This window comes from Hypanus sabinus, chromosome 24 (assembly GCF_030144855.1).
Source record: "Hypanus sabinus isolate sHypSab1 chromosome 24, sHypSab1.hap1, whole genome shotgun sequence".
Classification (NCBI taxonomy): domain Eukaryota; kingdom Metazoa; phylum Chordata; class Chondrichthyes; order Myliobatiformes; family Dasyatidae; genus Hypanus; species Hypanus sabinus.
This window is the reverse complement of record NC_082729.1, coordinates 8675031-8692306: the sequence shown is the minus strand read 5'-3', so window position 1 is coordinate 8692306 and position 17276 is coordinate 8675031. Positions and strand designations below refer to the sequence as shown.

The 17276-nt window shown below is 40.4% G+C and overlaps 1 protein-coding gene across 8 annotated transcripts in view; it reads right to left on the bottom strand.

The window, feature by feature from the left end:
* Window positions 1-17276, bottom strand: part of qkia (QKI, KH domain containing, RNA binding a) — a 136012-nt gene that overhangs the window by 42862 nt on the left and 75874 nt on the right. For all 8 annotated transcript variants that reach the window (XR_009507769.1, XR_009507770.1, XR_009507771.1 and 5 more), the window contains exon 4: window positions 11493-11636. Coding sequence is in view for 5 of the 8 variants with exons in the window: in XM_059949249.1 (XP_059805232.1) it covers window positions 11493-11636 (144 nt within the window). In the remaining 3 variants the exon portion in view is untranslated. The remainder of the gene's footprint in view (window positions 1-11492; window positions 11637-17276) is intronic.

Below are 17276 nucleotides of genomic sequence, written 5' to 3'. Positions count from 1 at the left end.
GATCAAATCCAAGGTAAATCAATTCCAACACTTGGAGATTTCAATACAGAGCAAGGTAGCTCTTTAGTAGGAATTGTATCAAAGAAAATCTGTACCAATCCTTCAGCTTGCATCAAAGTAGTGCAAAGCATCAGTCAGTTCACTCCTAGCTGAAGAACAAGTGCATTCAAAAATATTTAATACAAGCTGGCAGATACCAAGTTAGTGAAATAGCAAGCAGTTTTAGAGCAGACCAAAATTACAAAGGGAAAGACTGCCAGTGGTCTAATGTGCTTTGAACTGAGCAAATTGTTTCTAGCTTGAGTTGAGTTGAAATGCAAAACGCGCAACTTAATTTTATATTTAGTGACGTGCAGCACAGAGTAGGCCCTTTGAGGCGTGTTGCCCAGCAAACCCCTCATTTAATCCTGGCCTAAACACAGGACAATTTGCAATGACCAATTAACTACCAACCAGTACATCTTTGGACTGTGGGAGAAGACCCACTCAATCACTGGGGGGAGGGGGGAAGAGTGCGGAGATGACACATGCAAGCTGCTCACAGGCAGCGGCGGGAATTGAACCCGGGTCGCCTGCACTGTAAAGCCTTGTGCTAACCACTACACTACCATGCCACCCTGATAATCATATGCTTAATAAAAAATAATACTTTATTTACTTTAATATGAAGACATGGGGGAAAAATACAAAGGACGATCTTGTCCACATATTCTTCATCATTCCTTTCTGTTTTAGTGAAGATCTACACAAAAATGGATTTTCATTTTAAACACATTTTTGGCAAAATAACGGCATATACAATGCAACAGCATTGTCACTGAGCAGCAATGTCCCAGAGAGAAACAATGATCTCTTTGGGATCTGCAGCCCAGTTAATACTTCAATCTTATTTCCCATTCCTACATGTAAGTCCACGGCCTCCCCGTGCTGCGACGAGGCCACCCTTAGGCTGGAGGATCAATACCTTGTATTCCGTTTGGGTAGTCTCCAGCCTGATGGCATGAATTTCTTGAACTCCCTGTAATTGCCTTCACTATTCCCCATTCCTGTTCCCTATCTCACCTCATCTCCTTAGCTGCCCATCACCTCTCTCTGGTACTCCTCCCACTTCACTTTCTTCCATAGTCTTCTAACCCGTCAGATTTCCCCCCCCCCCTTCTCCAGCCCTTTATCTCTTTCATCAATCAATTTTCCAGCTCTTAACTTCACCTCTTCCCCTTCTCCTGGTTTCACACATCACCTACCACCTTTGTACATCTTCCTCGCCCCCCCCCCCCACTTCTTGCTCTGACTACTCGTCTTTTTATCCCCGAGTCTTGAAGACAGGTTTCAGCCTTAAACATCCATTATTTATTCATCTTCACTGATGCTGCCTGGCCTGTTGAGTTCCTCCAGCATTTTGAGTGCGTTGCTAACATTTAACCTGTTGAGATTACACAAAGCTCCTTACAATTCCATCTGCATAAGATGTCTTGAATTTGAATTCTGTGTACCTTGAACCTGAGCAGCACCATTAATTATGACAACACAGTAACCATCTTGGCAGCAAGGCCTCCATTGTGCCCACAGGGAGTTGAGTTGACTGGACAAAGGGATTAACAAATGTGAAAAATAAAGTCATGCAGTTTTTTTTTGACGACTGACTTCAAAACTCAAACACAAGAAAGTCTGCTGATGCCGGAAATCCAAAGCAACACACACAAAATGCTAGAGGAACTCAGCGGGTCAGGAAGGTCCGCAGGACTGAGAAGCACTTTGATTGAAAATCGTCTGTTTACTCTTTTCCAAAGACGCTGCCTGACCTGCTGAGTTCGTCCAGAATTTTGTGTTGCTTTGGCTATAAAATCCAAGTCTTCCTCAAATAGCCAATCATTTTTCACTAGCAGGGCATACAAATAGGTGAAAAATTGAAAGGTTTTCAAAGCTCATGTGTAGCAATTTCTAATAAAAGCTAAAAAACTGTGCATTCAGGACTTTCCTACATTGGTGCTCATACACATCATGCTCTGAGGCAAAATGGGGATGCTTTAACTCAAAGTGGTCTAAAAATATTCCGCAAATGAAGTGCTAATGAGCACAGTGTTTTGTTCATACAAGGGAGAGCATGTGAAATATCAAATATAGTCTCGCCCAGTTCAATTAGACAGCATCACAAGCAATAGATTTTGTTTGTGTCATGTCAAATTACAAAGTCTCAAAAAGTTGCATCTGAACTTCATACCAATCTAATTTTAATAGCATTTCACAAAGAGAGCTAAATGCTCACTGCTGCAAGTAATCAGCAAGCAAGTCATGTTTGGAATGATCCTTTTGCTGAATTGTTTCACGGGTATCTCCACATTTATATGGCACTTGCTAACTGCTCCGGTTCACTTTGCTCATTAGTATTACACTCTTTCAAGCTACTCAAGGCAACTGTCAAACTCTTGAGAGCGAGCACCATTTCACATTCAAATTTTCTTGCTTCTTAAAAGTTCTCATTTCTTGCTAAGATTGCAAATTCTAAGAAAATCCATTAGTTTCAGGAGTGGCAATCAGTCCAATTAGCCAGCCACCACCTTCAGTTCTCATTGTCCTGTACACTTGAACCTCAAAACTTAATCTGAATTATAGCCATCAAAACCTCAGCAGAGATAGATATTCTTCTGTCCTTTAAGACAATAATTCCTTTAATATTGGACATCAGGCCTACTGCAGTATCCACTTTCAGTTCTATGCTTCTCCACTCACTGAGACAACAGGCAACCCTCAAGTCAAATTTCCTCAAGTGCCGTAAGTATACAAACAAGCCCTTTTCCAGCACACGAACTCAAAGTCAGACAGCATCTGAGGGAAAAGGATAGTCATCGATTCAGGCCAAGACTCTTCACCAAGTCTGAAAGGGGGTGGAAGCCAGAATAAAAAGGTGGTAGGGGTGTGGGGGGTGGAGGAGAGAAGAGGAAGGAGTACAAGCTGGCAGGTCATAGGTGAGACCAGGAGGGAGAGTGTGGCTGGGTGAGGGAGGGACTGGACTAAGAAGCCGGGAGGGGAAAAGTGAAAGATGTAAAGGAGGAATCCTCTAGGATAGGACAATGGACCATGGAAGAAAGGGAAGGAGGGGAATAAAAGGGAAGTGATGGGCAAGTGAGAAAAGTAGTGAGGGGGGAACCAGATTGGGAAATCAATGATTATGTCATGATGTTGGAGGTTATGCAGACAGAATATGAAGAATGGCTCCACCAACCTGAGCTCGGCCTCAACGTGGCAGTAGTCATCATGGCCATGGACAGACATGTCAGAATGGGAAATTAAATTAAAAAAGGCTGTCACTTGAGATCCTGCCTGCTGTGGCAGACAGTGCAAAAGGTATTCAAATAGAATATCTACTGTAATATGCATCGGGTCTCACTGATATAGAGGCCCTACCAGGAGCATTGGATACAATAGATAACCCCAACAGACTCACAGGTGAAGTGTTACCTCACCCAGAAGGCCCTAAATGGTGGTGAGGGATGAAGTGTAGGGGCAGATAGAGCACTTGTCATGCTTATGGGGATAAGTGCCAGAAGAGAGGTCAGTGGAGAGGGATAAGTGGATAAGGAAATCATGGAACAACCTCTTTGGATAGGTGGGGTGGAAGGAGGGAAGAGTAGGGAATCCACTATATTTGTAACTCGATTTCACAAAACCCAGTTGCTTGAATAAGAAACACCATCACATTTTGCAAGTTGCTCCATTCAGTTGGTTACTTGCAAAAAAGCTAAAAATAGGAGCCAAAACTTGTCAAGTTCTGCTTGAGTGCACAAAATACTGAAGTGAAACACAGTGGTGACCTTCTGGCACCAGTATTTTCAAACACTTAAATTAATTATGAAAAAAACAGGCTACAAATCATTATCTCTATCATAAGTTAGCAAATACATCAAATGTCCAAAAAAGAAAAATGTATCAGATTTTTAGACACACTAGAGTCGGACATCACATCTAACGTATTTAAACGCCAGAAAAGATTCAACTGAAACAGATGCATCTCAGTTAAAAGCAACATCAGCTTTGATGGACACTTCCATAATTTGATGCAACCATCAGCAGAAACACTAAATTAACACCAAAATCCATGCCACAAGAATATTCACAGCCAAATTACATGTCAATAATGAGTAACAGATGTTTAGAAATTTTGTATTTTCAAACTTCAGCTGAATTTATTAAAAATTAACCATAAATTGCATTTTTGGAGCTTCTTCCCAAATCATGTGATCAAATTACAATGCTCAGAATTTACTATCTTTCTTTTCTTACTATCTTTCCTTTTGGTTATTCCTGACGAAGGGTCTTGTCCTGAAACGTCGACAGCACTTCTCCCTATAGATGCTGCCTGGCCTGCTGTTTCACCAGCATTTTGTGTGTGTTGCTGTTTGAATTTTCAGCATCTGCAGATTTCCTTGTGTATGCTCAGAATTTAAATCTATTTGCAGAATTATATGCAATTACAATTCATGCAGAATAATAGTTCAGTATGGACTGGATGGGCTGAAGGGCAATTTCTGAGCTGTACTGCTCTATGACTAAGTTAAATTACTAGCTAGAATTTAAAAGTTTCTTTAAATCATGGAAATTTCATTAAAGAATAGAAAGCAGATTATAAGATAGCCAAAAAGAGCATTTTTAGTCTTGTACTTTTATCTGTAATACAGAATGAAATACAAATTAATATTACAAAGATTCAAACCTTGAAATTTTTTAATGCAAGAAGCATCATGAACAAAGCAGAAGAGCTTAGAGCATGTATCAGTACTTGGACTGGATAGACTTGGATAGGCCAGGGGTTACTTAGAGTGCCAGGCTTTAGATGTTTCAGAAAGGGTAGGGAGGGAGGCAAAAGAAGTGGGGGCATGGCATTGCTGATCAGAAATAGATTACGGCTGCAGAAAAGGAAGTAGTCATGAACAGATTGTCTACTGAGTCTCTGTGGGTGGAAGTTAGAAACAGGAAGGGGCTAAAAACTCATGTTTTTTTTAATGAATAGACCACCCAATAGTAACAGGGACAGCGAGGAGCAGATAGGGAGATAGATTCTGAAAAGGTGTAATAATTACAGGGCTGTTCTGGTGGGAGATTTTAATTTCCGAAATATTGATTGGCATCTCCCTAGAGCAGGGGTCGGCAACGTTTACCACTGAAAGAGCCAATATGGACCCATTTCCCACAGAAAAGAAAACACTGGGAGCCACAAAATGAAATAACACTGCATACAACGGGTTTTTTTTTTGCCTTCATGCTATGTATAAACAAACTATAATGTGTTGCATTTATGAAATTGATGAACTCCTGCAGAGAAAACGAAATTACATTTCTGCATGCAACAAAAACATTTTGAACTCCGAAAAAAAGACGTTGGGTTGAAGGTTACTCCGTAGGTAGACTACCTTGGATCGAAGAATTAAAAGAATGCGCACACTGGCGGGTGTCAGGCATTGGCAGTTGTGCTGTATATTAATAGCGATAAAAAAACACGTTGTAGCGGTGTGCTACACGCAGCGCTAAAATAAAGACTGCAGTCAAAGGTAACTTTGAACTAAACAGCCTTGCTTTAAAGCCTCCCTCAACCCGTCCCCGTGGGCGCGGATGCTCCAAAAGACACGTACTCACAAACCCCCGTAGGCTATCTCCCTTAGCCGGAACGGTGGCTAATTGTGAGCCGGTTCGGATGTGCCAGGAAACGGTGTCTCCGCAAAGTTTTCAGATTGTACAAGATCACCATAATCTTCAAATTTCGAATTACATTTCAAAAGCTAACAAACCACGGGGAGCCGCATCACAGAGATCAAAGAGCTGCATGTGGCTCCGGAGCCGCAGGTTGCTGACCTCTGCCCTAGAGCAAGGGGCTTAGATGGGGTGGAGTTTGTTAAGTGTGTTCAGGAACGTTTCCTGACACAATATGTAGGTAAGCCTACAAGAGGAGAGGCTGTACTTGATATGGTATTGGGAAATGAACTTGGTGAGGTGTCAGGTCTCTCAGTGGGAGAGCATTTTGGAGATAGTGATCATAATTCTATCTCCTTTACCATAGCATTGGAAAGGGAGAGAAATAGGCAAGTTAGGAAAGTGTTTAATTGAAGTAAGAGGAAATATGAAGTTATCAGGCAGGAACTTGGAAGCATAAATTGGGAAAAGATGCTCTTAGGGATATGTACAGCAAAAATGTGGGAAATGTTTAGGGGATATTTGTGTGGCATTCTGTATAGGTACGTTCAAATGAGACAGGGAAAGGATGGTAGGGGTACAGGAACCGTCGTGTACAAAGGCTGTTGAAAATCTAGTCAAGAAGAAAAGCTTACAAAAGGTTCAAAAAACTAGGTAATAATAGAGATTAAAAAGATTATAAGGCTAGCAGGAAGGAGCATAGGAATGAAATTAGGAGAGCCAGAAGAGGCCATGAGAAGGCCTTGGCAAGCAGGATTAAAGAAAACCCCAAGGCATTCTACAAGTATGTGAAGAGCAAGAGGACATAAGAGAATATGACCAATCAAGTATAACAGTGGAAAAGTGTGTATGGAACCGGAGGAGATAGCTGAGGTACTTAATGAATACTTTGCTTCAGTATTCACTATGGAAAAAGATATTGGTGATTGTAGGGATGACTTACAGTGGATTGAAATGCCTGAGCATCTAGACATTAAGAACAAGGATGTGCTAGAGGTCTTGGAAAGCATCACGTTGGATAAGTCTCTCGGACCAGATGAGATGTACCCTGGGCTACTGTGGGAGGCGAGGGAGGAGATTGCTGAGCCTCTGGCGATGATCTTTGCATCATTAATGGGGACAGGAAAGGTTCCGGAGGATTGGATGGTTGCAAATATTGTTTCCTTATTCAGGAAAGGGAATAGAGATAGCTCAGGAAATTACAGACCATTGAGTCTAACTTCAGTGGTTGGTAAGTTGATGGAAAAGATCCTGAGAGGCAGGATTTATGAACATTTGGAGAGGCATAGTATGATTAGGAATAGTCACATTGGCTTTGTCAAAGGCAGGTCATGCCTTACAAGCCTGACTGAATTTTTTGAGGATGTGACTAAAAACATTGATGAAGGTAGAGCAGAAGATGTTGTGCATATGGATTTCAGCAAGGCATTTGATAAGGTACCCCATGCAAGGCTGAAAGTAAGGAGGCACAGGATCCAAGGGGACATTGCTTTGTGGATCCAGAATTGGCTTGCTCACAGAAGGCAAAGAGTGGTTGTAGATGGGACATATTCTGCATGCAGGTCAGTGACCAGTGGTGTGCCTTGGGCATCTGTTCTGGGACTCCTTCCCTTCGTGATTTTTATAAATGATCTGGTTGAGGAAGTGGAGAGATGGGTTAGTAAATTTGCTGATGACACAAAGGTTGGGGATGTTGTGAATAGTGTGGAGGGTTGTCAGAGGTTACAACGGGACATTGAAAGGATGCAAAACTGGAATAAGTGACAGATGGAGTTCAACCCAGGTCAGTGTGAGGTGGTTCATTTTGGTAGATCAAATATGATGACAGAATATAGACTCTTAGCAGTGTGAAGGATCATTGGGATCTTGTGGTCCGAGCCCATAGGACATTCAAAGCTGCTGTATAGGTTGACTCTGTGGTTAAGGCGGCGTATGGTGCATTAGCCTTCATCAACCATGGGATTGTGTTTAAAAGCAGAGAGGTAATGTTGCAGCTATACAAGACCCTGGTCAGACCCCACTTGGAGTACTGTGCTCAGTTCCAGTCGCCTCATTTTTGGAAGGATGTGGAAACTACAGAAAGGGTGCAGAGGAGATTTACAAGGATGTTCCCTGGATTGGGGAGCATGCCTTACGAGAATAGGTTGAGTGAACTTGGCCTTTTCTCCTTGGAGTGACGAAGGATGAGGGGTGACTTGATAGAGGTGTAAAAGCTGATGAGAGGCATTGATCATGTGGATAGTCAAGAGGCTTTTTCCCCAGGGCTAAAATGGGTAACATGAGAGGGCACAGTTTTACAGTGCTTGGAAGTAGGTACAGAAGAGATGTCAGGGTTAAGTTTTTTTAAGCAGAGAGGGTTGAGTGCGTGGAATGGGCTGCCAGCGATTTTAGTGGAGGTGGATATGATAGGGTCATTTAAGAGACTCCTGGATAGGTACATGAAGCTTAGAAAAAGAGGCCTATGGGTAACCCTGGGTAATTTCTAAAGTAAGCACATGTTCAGCACAGCATTGTGGGCCGAAGGGCCTGTATTGTGCTATGGTTTTTCTATATTTCTATTCAAGCCAGAATTGACCAAGTAATTTATAAAGCAACACACAAAGTGCTGGTGGAACTCAAGTCAGGCAACAGCTATGGAAATGAACACACAGCTGAAGTTTTGGGCTGAGATCCTTCTTCAGGACTGAAACGAAGGGGGAAGACACCAGAGAGAAAAAAATGGTAACGGGGAAGGGTGATAGCTGAAAGGCGATAGGTGAAGCCAGGTAGTGGGAAAAGTCAAGGGCTGGAGAAGAAGGAATCCAATAGGAGAGGAGAATGTATTATAGAAGGGAATGGGACCCAGTGGAAAGTGATAGGTAGGTGAGAAGAGGTGAAAGGTCAGAGTGGGGGAAGTGTCCAATTGAAGGCATGTTCTTTCAAAAATTCAAGTGACAATCCAACATTTCCTTGTATGCAAAAATCAAATTAGCATTCACTTTAGTGTAGATATTTGTGACTATTGTACATGTAATTGTAACAAAATTCAGGAAATCAAACTCTAATAGACATCAGTCACCAGCCCACTACATTAGCCAATGAACAATCTTCTCCCCCCCCCCCCCACCAAAGAAGGGAAGCATTTGGATGGCAGAACAAAAAAAATACTAATTTCAACTGATATTACACTCCATTATTCTGAACAATCTGCAACCTTGAGAGTTCTTTTCACAATGTTAACTGAAGAACACTTAAATGCACACCTGGCATCACTTAATGTCAAGTATATTAACTTGCCAAGAGGGGGAGAAAAAAAAATCAGTGAGCAAACTGCAGGGAATAAGAATACCATTAAGTATTAATGTTCAGCTCAGAAGCACTCTATTGCAGGGTACTGACACAAACCAAAATAAAAATCTGGTCATGGACAGAGCTGCATTTAATTGTAGTGGAAAATTCAGTAATTTCATGCTGCTGAAAACAAAAGTGTTTCACTCACTTATGTGAGCAGATGTTCATGTAACCCTGCCTAATTTAAGGAAAAAAATTAATTCAGAGGGCACTTTAGTTGAAAACCACTCACACACACACATTGCTGGAGGAACTCAGCAGGCCAGGCAGCATCTATCGAAAACAGTAAACATTTCAAGCCAAGACTCTTCTTCAGGACCGAAACGTCATTTGTTTACTCTTTTCCATATATGCTGCCTGACCTGCTGAGTTCCTCCAGCATTCTGTGTGGGGCTTTGGGGATTTCCAATACCTGCATACTTTGTGCTTGTGAGCATTTTAGTTGTGGTTGCTAGAAGCATGAAGGCCCTTCAGAAATTGCATTTTCACACCCACTGTATTTGTTGCTGATTTATATCAACTCCCCAATAGAAGTACCACCCCTTAAGCCAGACAGGATCTTGACAAGATAATGCACTTCAAGACTACTTTTCTGATCAATCGTCAGAACCCACAAACCCAATTTGTCCAAAAAACCTATCAATAATAGACTTGGTCAAGAGATGACCTTTGGAGATTGAAAATTCTGAAGACTTACAATACACAATTTAAATAACAACACAAGATTTCAAACAATTATATACCAGTTTGTACTCCACCTTCCCCCACCTCATTATGGCTTCTTCACTATGTTCTCTCCAAGGTGTGTGAGCGCACGCATCTTTTGCTACTAACACACAAAAGAAATTTAAACTGCACATAAGACTGTCACCCTACCTCGTTGGCATGTTAAGTATATTTCACAATCATACGCTATCACATTTCTTTTTCTGGTTTCTGATGCAGACCGTGTTGTCAACACAGCCTATGATTTTAAAAACTGGCTTATTTATACTGTATTTATTGAAGAAATTATTGATTCACTGTGTTGAATCAAAGAAGCAAAGGGCATGAAGCACAAAAGAACTGCTAGTTCATTTGAAGTGAAATGGCTTATTATCCTTAGAATAGCTTCAGGTTTACTTCCACTTAATTTAGTGCACTCATGTTGTCACTAAGCAAAAAAACTGCACGACACAAGATTTTTGTACATACTGGTCATTACAAGCATTTGCTTCCCCCCACCACCCCCATCTCCAGACCTAATGAAGGGTCTCAGCTTGAAACACTGACTGTTTATTCCTATCCATAGATGCTGCATGACCTACAAAGTTCCTCCATCGCTGTGTGTGTTCCATTATTTCAAACACTACACCAGGTTTTGGCTACCAGTCCCAATAATATTCTGAGAGTTCTCGAATATTTAATGATTTGCCCTGCTATATGCCAACCTGAGATCAAGGCTATAGGCCTGGAGTCCAGATCTATGGACTCAATTTGGTTTGGAATGCTGTTGCTTGCTTTGATAGGTTGCATTTTGCCCCACTCTTTCTCTGTGCATTGGGTGTTGGGCTTTTCTTTTTTGATAATTGGGTTATGTTGGGTTTCTTGTTTTGTGGCTGCCTGTAAGCAGATGAACCTCAAGATTGTAAAATATATACACTCTTTGATAATAAATGTATCTTGAATCCTTTGAAGGGAAAGCAAAAAATGGACAGGTAGAGGGAGAGGGTCTGAGAGCAAAAAGGCAGCAGAGAGACACAGGACTAAGATTCACCCACTTGTGTTGTCAGAAGACCCATTGAAGGAATATATTCCTGCTCCTTGAACCTTCTCTTTTAGGCTTTCAAATCTAATTAGCATTGCTCTGAGCCTTGTAAAAGTCACCCAAAATAGGGCTTGTATCAAATTAACAAAGAACACTCCCCACCAGCCTCAGTTGAGCTCAAACTTCACAGCAAAATCAGCTCGATTGCTACATCAGTTAGCACCTGAAATACTTCAACTAAGTTGGGGTGCAGTCCAGGTCTTGCTGTAGGTGGGCATAGACTGACACTAATCAAGCCACTTAAGAATGTGATCAGGCATTCAAATATTACTATACTTAACTGATGCAAAATTTAGTCGATAAAGCAATCCTAGGAAGTCTACTAGCTCACAGAAAATTCATACCAAAAAAAGTGATATGCATAACATGCTACAGCACAATTCCATGGGTCCAGAGTTACAATAAAGTTAATGACTCAAGTTCTTGTATAGCACTGAGACATGAAAGACAGATCAGCAATTTACCCATTTTCAGCTTCAAAAGAATTTAAGATATCTACTATCGCCATTTAGACAGAACTTCATAACCGAATGTAATACAAGCTAAGAAAATCCAGTAGCTACTGTGACATACTGATAACGTTCAACTGCTTGGGCAACCCAATTATATTCTGAATCCAAGAACTGCAGCCTTTATGATAAACAAGAGCAGAAACAGCTAAGAAACTTACTGCAGGCACCAGAAGTTTCTTAACCTCTTCTACGGCTCTTCGCAACTTTAGTTCTGCTCTGTCTTGAGTATCTTCAACAGTTATTAATACATGGAGATCTTCATTCAGGTGCTCCCAGTTGGGTTTGCCTCTGTTCTGTTCTTCCTGAAAACAAAACAAAAAAAATTAAATAGAGCATGTGATGGTGGGTTGAAACAGTTTGTGCTTCTTTCAGTTAAGAACCCTGCCCCACCTCTAAACCCCTTCTGGTGTACACAATAAGGGTTTAGTATTTTATTCTGGATCCACCAAGCAAAAAAAAAGCAAATTACATGCAAAAAAAATTAAGGAACTACAAACCATTCCAAAAAGACTTTAACCAGCACAGGATCACAGATAAAGCATCAAAAAAAAATGCAATCACCTTTGAATTGATCCCTAGCCGATTATCCAGAACAAACACAGCTATGCAATTTAACAAGGCAGCACTCCAGGGATTTTACCAAGTTATTCCAAATGTCTGGAACCTCTTCCATTTGATCAAGTTAAAACCATTAAATTGTAAGATTTCACTCATTCTCATGTTAAACATACTCCAGCAAAATTACCTGGTTATAAGCACAATTCTCCACCAGCAGTTAAAGAATGCAGGAACGTTCAAAGGATCAGATTTTATGCTTGGAGCAGCTAAACAACACATTCTACACCAGCAAGATTAAGCTATTACCTAAACATTCAGGGCCCAAAAGACCATTCCTCCATGAGAAGTGTATTTAAAACCATGTACTATTATAAAACCATTACTATTGCGCTATTATAGGCGCAATAGCATTAGATTCCATTCATTGCTACACAGAAGGCAAAGCACAAACCCAAACCTCAACTTGGATGTTCTTCCTTCAGGAAATCAGCACAAGATGGACTTCACAGTTGAAGCAATTACGAAGAAGGAACAACATCAGCTATATTCCATCAGGAGTTTTGAGAGATTTGGTATGTCACCAAAGACATCAAACAAATTTCGATGTACCATGGACAGCATACTAACTGGTTACATCACTGTCTGATAAAGAGGCCACTGCACAGGATGTGAAGTATCAAAGGGTTGTCCACTCAAGCCAGCTCCATCATGGGCACTAGCCTCCCCAGCATCAAGAACTTCTTCACCCAGGACATGCTCTATTATTACTACCATCGGAGAGGAGGAACCGGAGTCTGAAGACACACTCAACATTTTAGGAACAGCTTTTCCTCTTTGTCATCAGATTTCTGAATGGACAATGAACCCAAGAACATTACCTTGTCCCTTTTTTTTGCTCTTTTTGCACTAATTTAAAATTTGAAATATTTCTTACTGTAATTTCTAGGTGTTTAATAAAACATTTTGCTGGACTGACCACCTAAACAACAAATTATATAACCTACATCAGTGATTCTGAGCTACCTGATTCAGTTTTCCTACAACATTCTAAAGTTCAAAATGCAGCATACAGGACATAGGCTATACTAAAGTGTAATACACACGTTACCTCTTGTAAAGAAACATTTGAGTTCTAAAGGGAAATCATTCAGGACAACACTAGTTATTTGCTTTAAAGTAATAACCAATACCTCAATTGAAAATTTTAAAGATATAGCAAGAAAAACTGTTAAAATAAAAAGTTGAGCAAAGTGCAAGATTTCAGGCAATATCTAATTGAAAAATTTAAATCTACATCTCATACTCTGCTTTGGAGCATCTAGGCAACAGCAAAACATATGCCAGGTTGCTGTTTATGGATTATAGCTCAGCTCTCAACAGTCATCCCTTCTCTACTAATCAACAAGCTTCAAAAACTTGACTTTCTCTACCCCCCACTGCAAATGGATCCTCGATTTCCTTTTCTGGAGACCAGTGTGAATCAGTAATCATGTCTGTGGCTAGACACAGCTTAATCACAATCTACAAATTCACTGTTAACACCACTGTTGGCAGAATCTCGATGGTGACAAGGAGGCATACAAGAGTGAGATTGATCACTGGGTTGAATGGCATTGGAAAAAACAATCTCACACTCAATGCCTACAAGACCAAGGAATTGTGAGTGCCAGGAAGAGGAAGTCAGAGAATATATACCAGCCCTCATTGAGGGGTCAGCAGTGTAAAGTGTGAGTAGCTTCAAGTTCCTCAGTGCCAGCTTCTTGGAGAACCCATCGTGGGCCCAATGCACTGATGCAATCACAAAGAATGCAGCACAGCAACTGTCTCTAGCTCTTTAGGAGTTGGAGGAGATTTAGTGTGTCAAGACTTCATAGCAAATTTCTACATATATACTGTGGAGCATACCAAGTCAAATGCTCACCAGCAGAATACTATAGAAATTTGCTGTAGGTTCAGCCTTGTATAGAGCCTTCAATGCACAAGAGAACTGTAGAGCTTCAGAGGTACAACCCTCCCCACCGTTGAGGACAAGATGGCATCCATCATTAAGAACCCTTTCTTTTTCAATCTTTTTATTGAATTTTTCAAAAACAGATACATGACTGTATCATTAAGAAACCTTATCTTCTAACAAGACGACATCATGCCATCTTCTTGTTAGTACCATCAGGAGGTGCAGTAACCTTCTTTCCTCCCACCAGATTTCTGAACAGTCCATGGACACTAGCTCATTATTCAGCTTTAGCAGTGTTATTTTAACTTATAGTATTTGTCTTGCATTGTACTGTTGCCATTAAAAAAAACATTTCATGCTATATTTCAATAATAAACCTGACTGATTCAATTTCCAGATGTCATTGACAAGATCCATATCTAGATGTTTGCTGTACCAAACCTCAAAGCTTGAGCGAATGTCAATCACGTAGCCTTGAAAACAAAATCACCCACCATTGATTGAAGATTAGCCACATCATAGTTTAATGGATTCAACTCTAGAAGCTCCATGTCTCAAATTATTCCACATTGCAAATCAAGTCTTCCATTCCTTGCACAAGCTAACAAGTTTCAAAATTATAACACTTGCTTACTCACTGACTAGCCCACCACTTCATTATTCCTGCTAACTCAATAACAAAAGCTAAACAAGTTCTAACACATTTAGCCAGAGAGTAGTGAATCTCTGCAGACTTAATATGATCCTTTTTAAGGTGCCTTTTAACTTTAGTATCTACTCAGTCTCTTACAGAATGGGAACAATTCATGAACCACTGTTGGACTACTCAATCAAAAATTCAAAATTGGAGAATGTCACAGCACGTGTGTGCGTGAGTGTGAGCTGAAAATGTTTAAAATGGATGGGTGTTAACTGCAATAAAGCCCTCTACACCAAAGGGAGCAAATCAAAAGAAAATATAATGGCAAACTTAACGTACTTTTGGCACCTGTTACAGTTGTCCTTGAGAAATTTTATACGTTTGCATCCTCTGCATTATAACAAGTACCAATGACTGTTGGACTGGCCACTGTCATTTTCAATGTACCCAGTTTCCTGAATGACCTACTATTAAAAAAGGGTGCACATTTGGAATGGGTACAAAAGCATTTTGACTGTTCTGCATGCAGAAAACAAATTAAAATTTCATTAAGTTACAATAAATGAATCGTTTCCAATGTTAAAGGGCAGTTCAACGTCACTGATAACATACCACAGGGAAAAAAATTGATGTATTTTAAAAAGGGGGCAATATGCAGCTCAAAAGGTAATTAAAACAGTACCAGAGAAAATCAGTGATACAGAGACTGAAGCTAACTGGAATTCTGTAAAATTAACCACAGTTCAATAGGCCAAATGGTTCTTTTTGTGCCATATTATTCAATTCAATGAAGTGTGTGCACGTTGTGTGGTATTTACTTAGGTTTAATGAAGGCACCAGGTGAAAGTGAATTGAGCATTTCAAGTTTACACTCAGGTTTATTTTGCTAAGTGACTGATTTTCTTTCAAAGCGAACACCTAGCAAACATGAATCAACACAAGATTTTAACCGTGTCAGTAATGTCAAAAATACACCGCTACGGTTAGACTCTTTGAAATTAGGTTCCACCGAAAGCCACATCACCACACTGCTTTTAGAGTCTCCCTAAACTGGAAGGAGTATACAGTGGAAGGGACATGGACAGCAAGGTGTTTTTTGAACCTCAAAAGGGATTCTAGTTTCATATTCATAATTCCTGCTCAAAGACAAGAGCCTGGAGACAAGTTAAACCATTGCCCCACACACACACACACACACACATACGTACGTGCTGGAAGAACTCAGCAGGTCAGGCAACATCCGTGGAAATAAACAAACCATTGTTAACTTCATCCCTAATCTGGTAAATCTCATCCATTTTAAGCACACAAATTGTTACTTTGGCAATTTGTTTTAAATCATTACACAAGTCTGAAAGCTCTGATGGTCATAGAGTGTAGGAACTGGTCTTTTGCGTCCATACCAGTGATCAGGAACCCATCCATACTATGACCATATCAAATCCCACATTTCCATCAGATCCCCCAGTTTCTGCCATTCACTTACACACTGGGGTAATTTATAGTGGAGAGTTAACTTACCAACCCACACACCTTTGGCATGTGAAGGGAAAGCAACACCTAGAGAAAATCTGCTGTCACAGAGCGAACAGACTCCACACCAAAGGTCAGGCTTGAATCTGTGACAATGGGTCTGTGCAGTGATTGAAACATTACAAGCCCAGTTATTAAATGCCATTTGATCCACTGCTTTAGTAGGAATTTTAGATGTATATCAAAGAGTCTTGCAAATTTCTACAGAAATACTGTGGAGAGCATTCTAACTGGTTGCATTATCACTGGGTATGGAGGGGCCATAACACAGGCTCAAAAAAGCTACAGAATGTTGGGGGAAACTCAGCCAGCTCCATCATGAACACTAGCCTCCCAAACATAGAGGATACCTTCAAAAGGTGTCACCTCAGAAGGACCATAAGATTTTTGACTGGATAATGAACATTACTTCACTATTTTCTTGCTCTTTTTGCACTTATATATATATATATTTACTGCAATTTAGCTTTTTTTAAAATTATGTATTGCTGCCACAGAACAACAAATTTCACAACATATACCTGAGAGTCATAAAACAGTACAGAATAGAAAAAGGCCATTTCGCCCATCTAGTCCGTGCCAAACCATTTAAACTGCCTATTCCCATCAACCTGCACTGGGACCATAGCCCTCCATACCCCTCCCAACCACGTCCTTTTCAAACTTTTCTTAAAGTGTTAAAATCAAGCTCGCAAGCACATTTATGCTAGCAGCTTGTTCCACACTCTCACAACCCTCTGAGTGAAGCTTCCCCTCATGTTCCCCTTCAACGTTCACCCTTAACCCATGACCTCTAGTTGCAGTCCCACCCAACCTCAGGGGAAAAAGCGTGCTTGCATTTATCATATCAAAATTGTATTAAACCTGATTCTCAAAACCAGATGTGGCTCCTTATGAGCTTCAAAATTCAAGTTAAGATTTCAGGCAAAACTAATTTAACCCATTAGGGAAACACCACAAGCCCAGATATTTAATACCGTTTGATCAGCTTCTGGTCAATTGCCATTAGCTACACCATTCTTCACCAGTGATCTACATTAACTTCTGTGTTCCTGCAACAAAAATCAACCCATGTGAAAGAAATTATACACCCAAGGTCAAGTCTAGGTTTTATAAAAATAAATATATGTTGGAGCTATTAGCTATCACTGCCCTAAATGATTCATCATCAGCTAATTTAAAATTACTATTAATATGCACCTAGCACTTACTCCATGAGCTAACAATAAAACACCACTTGAAACGCTACACAAGCAA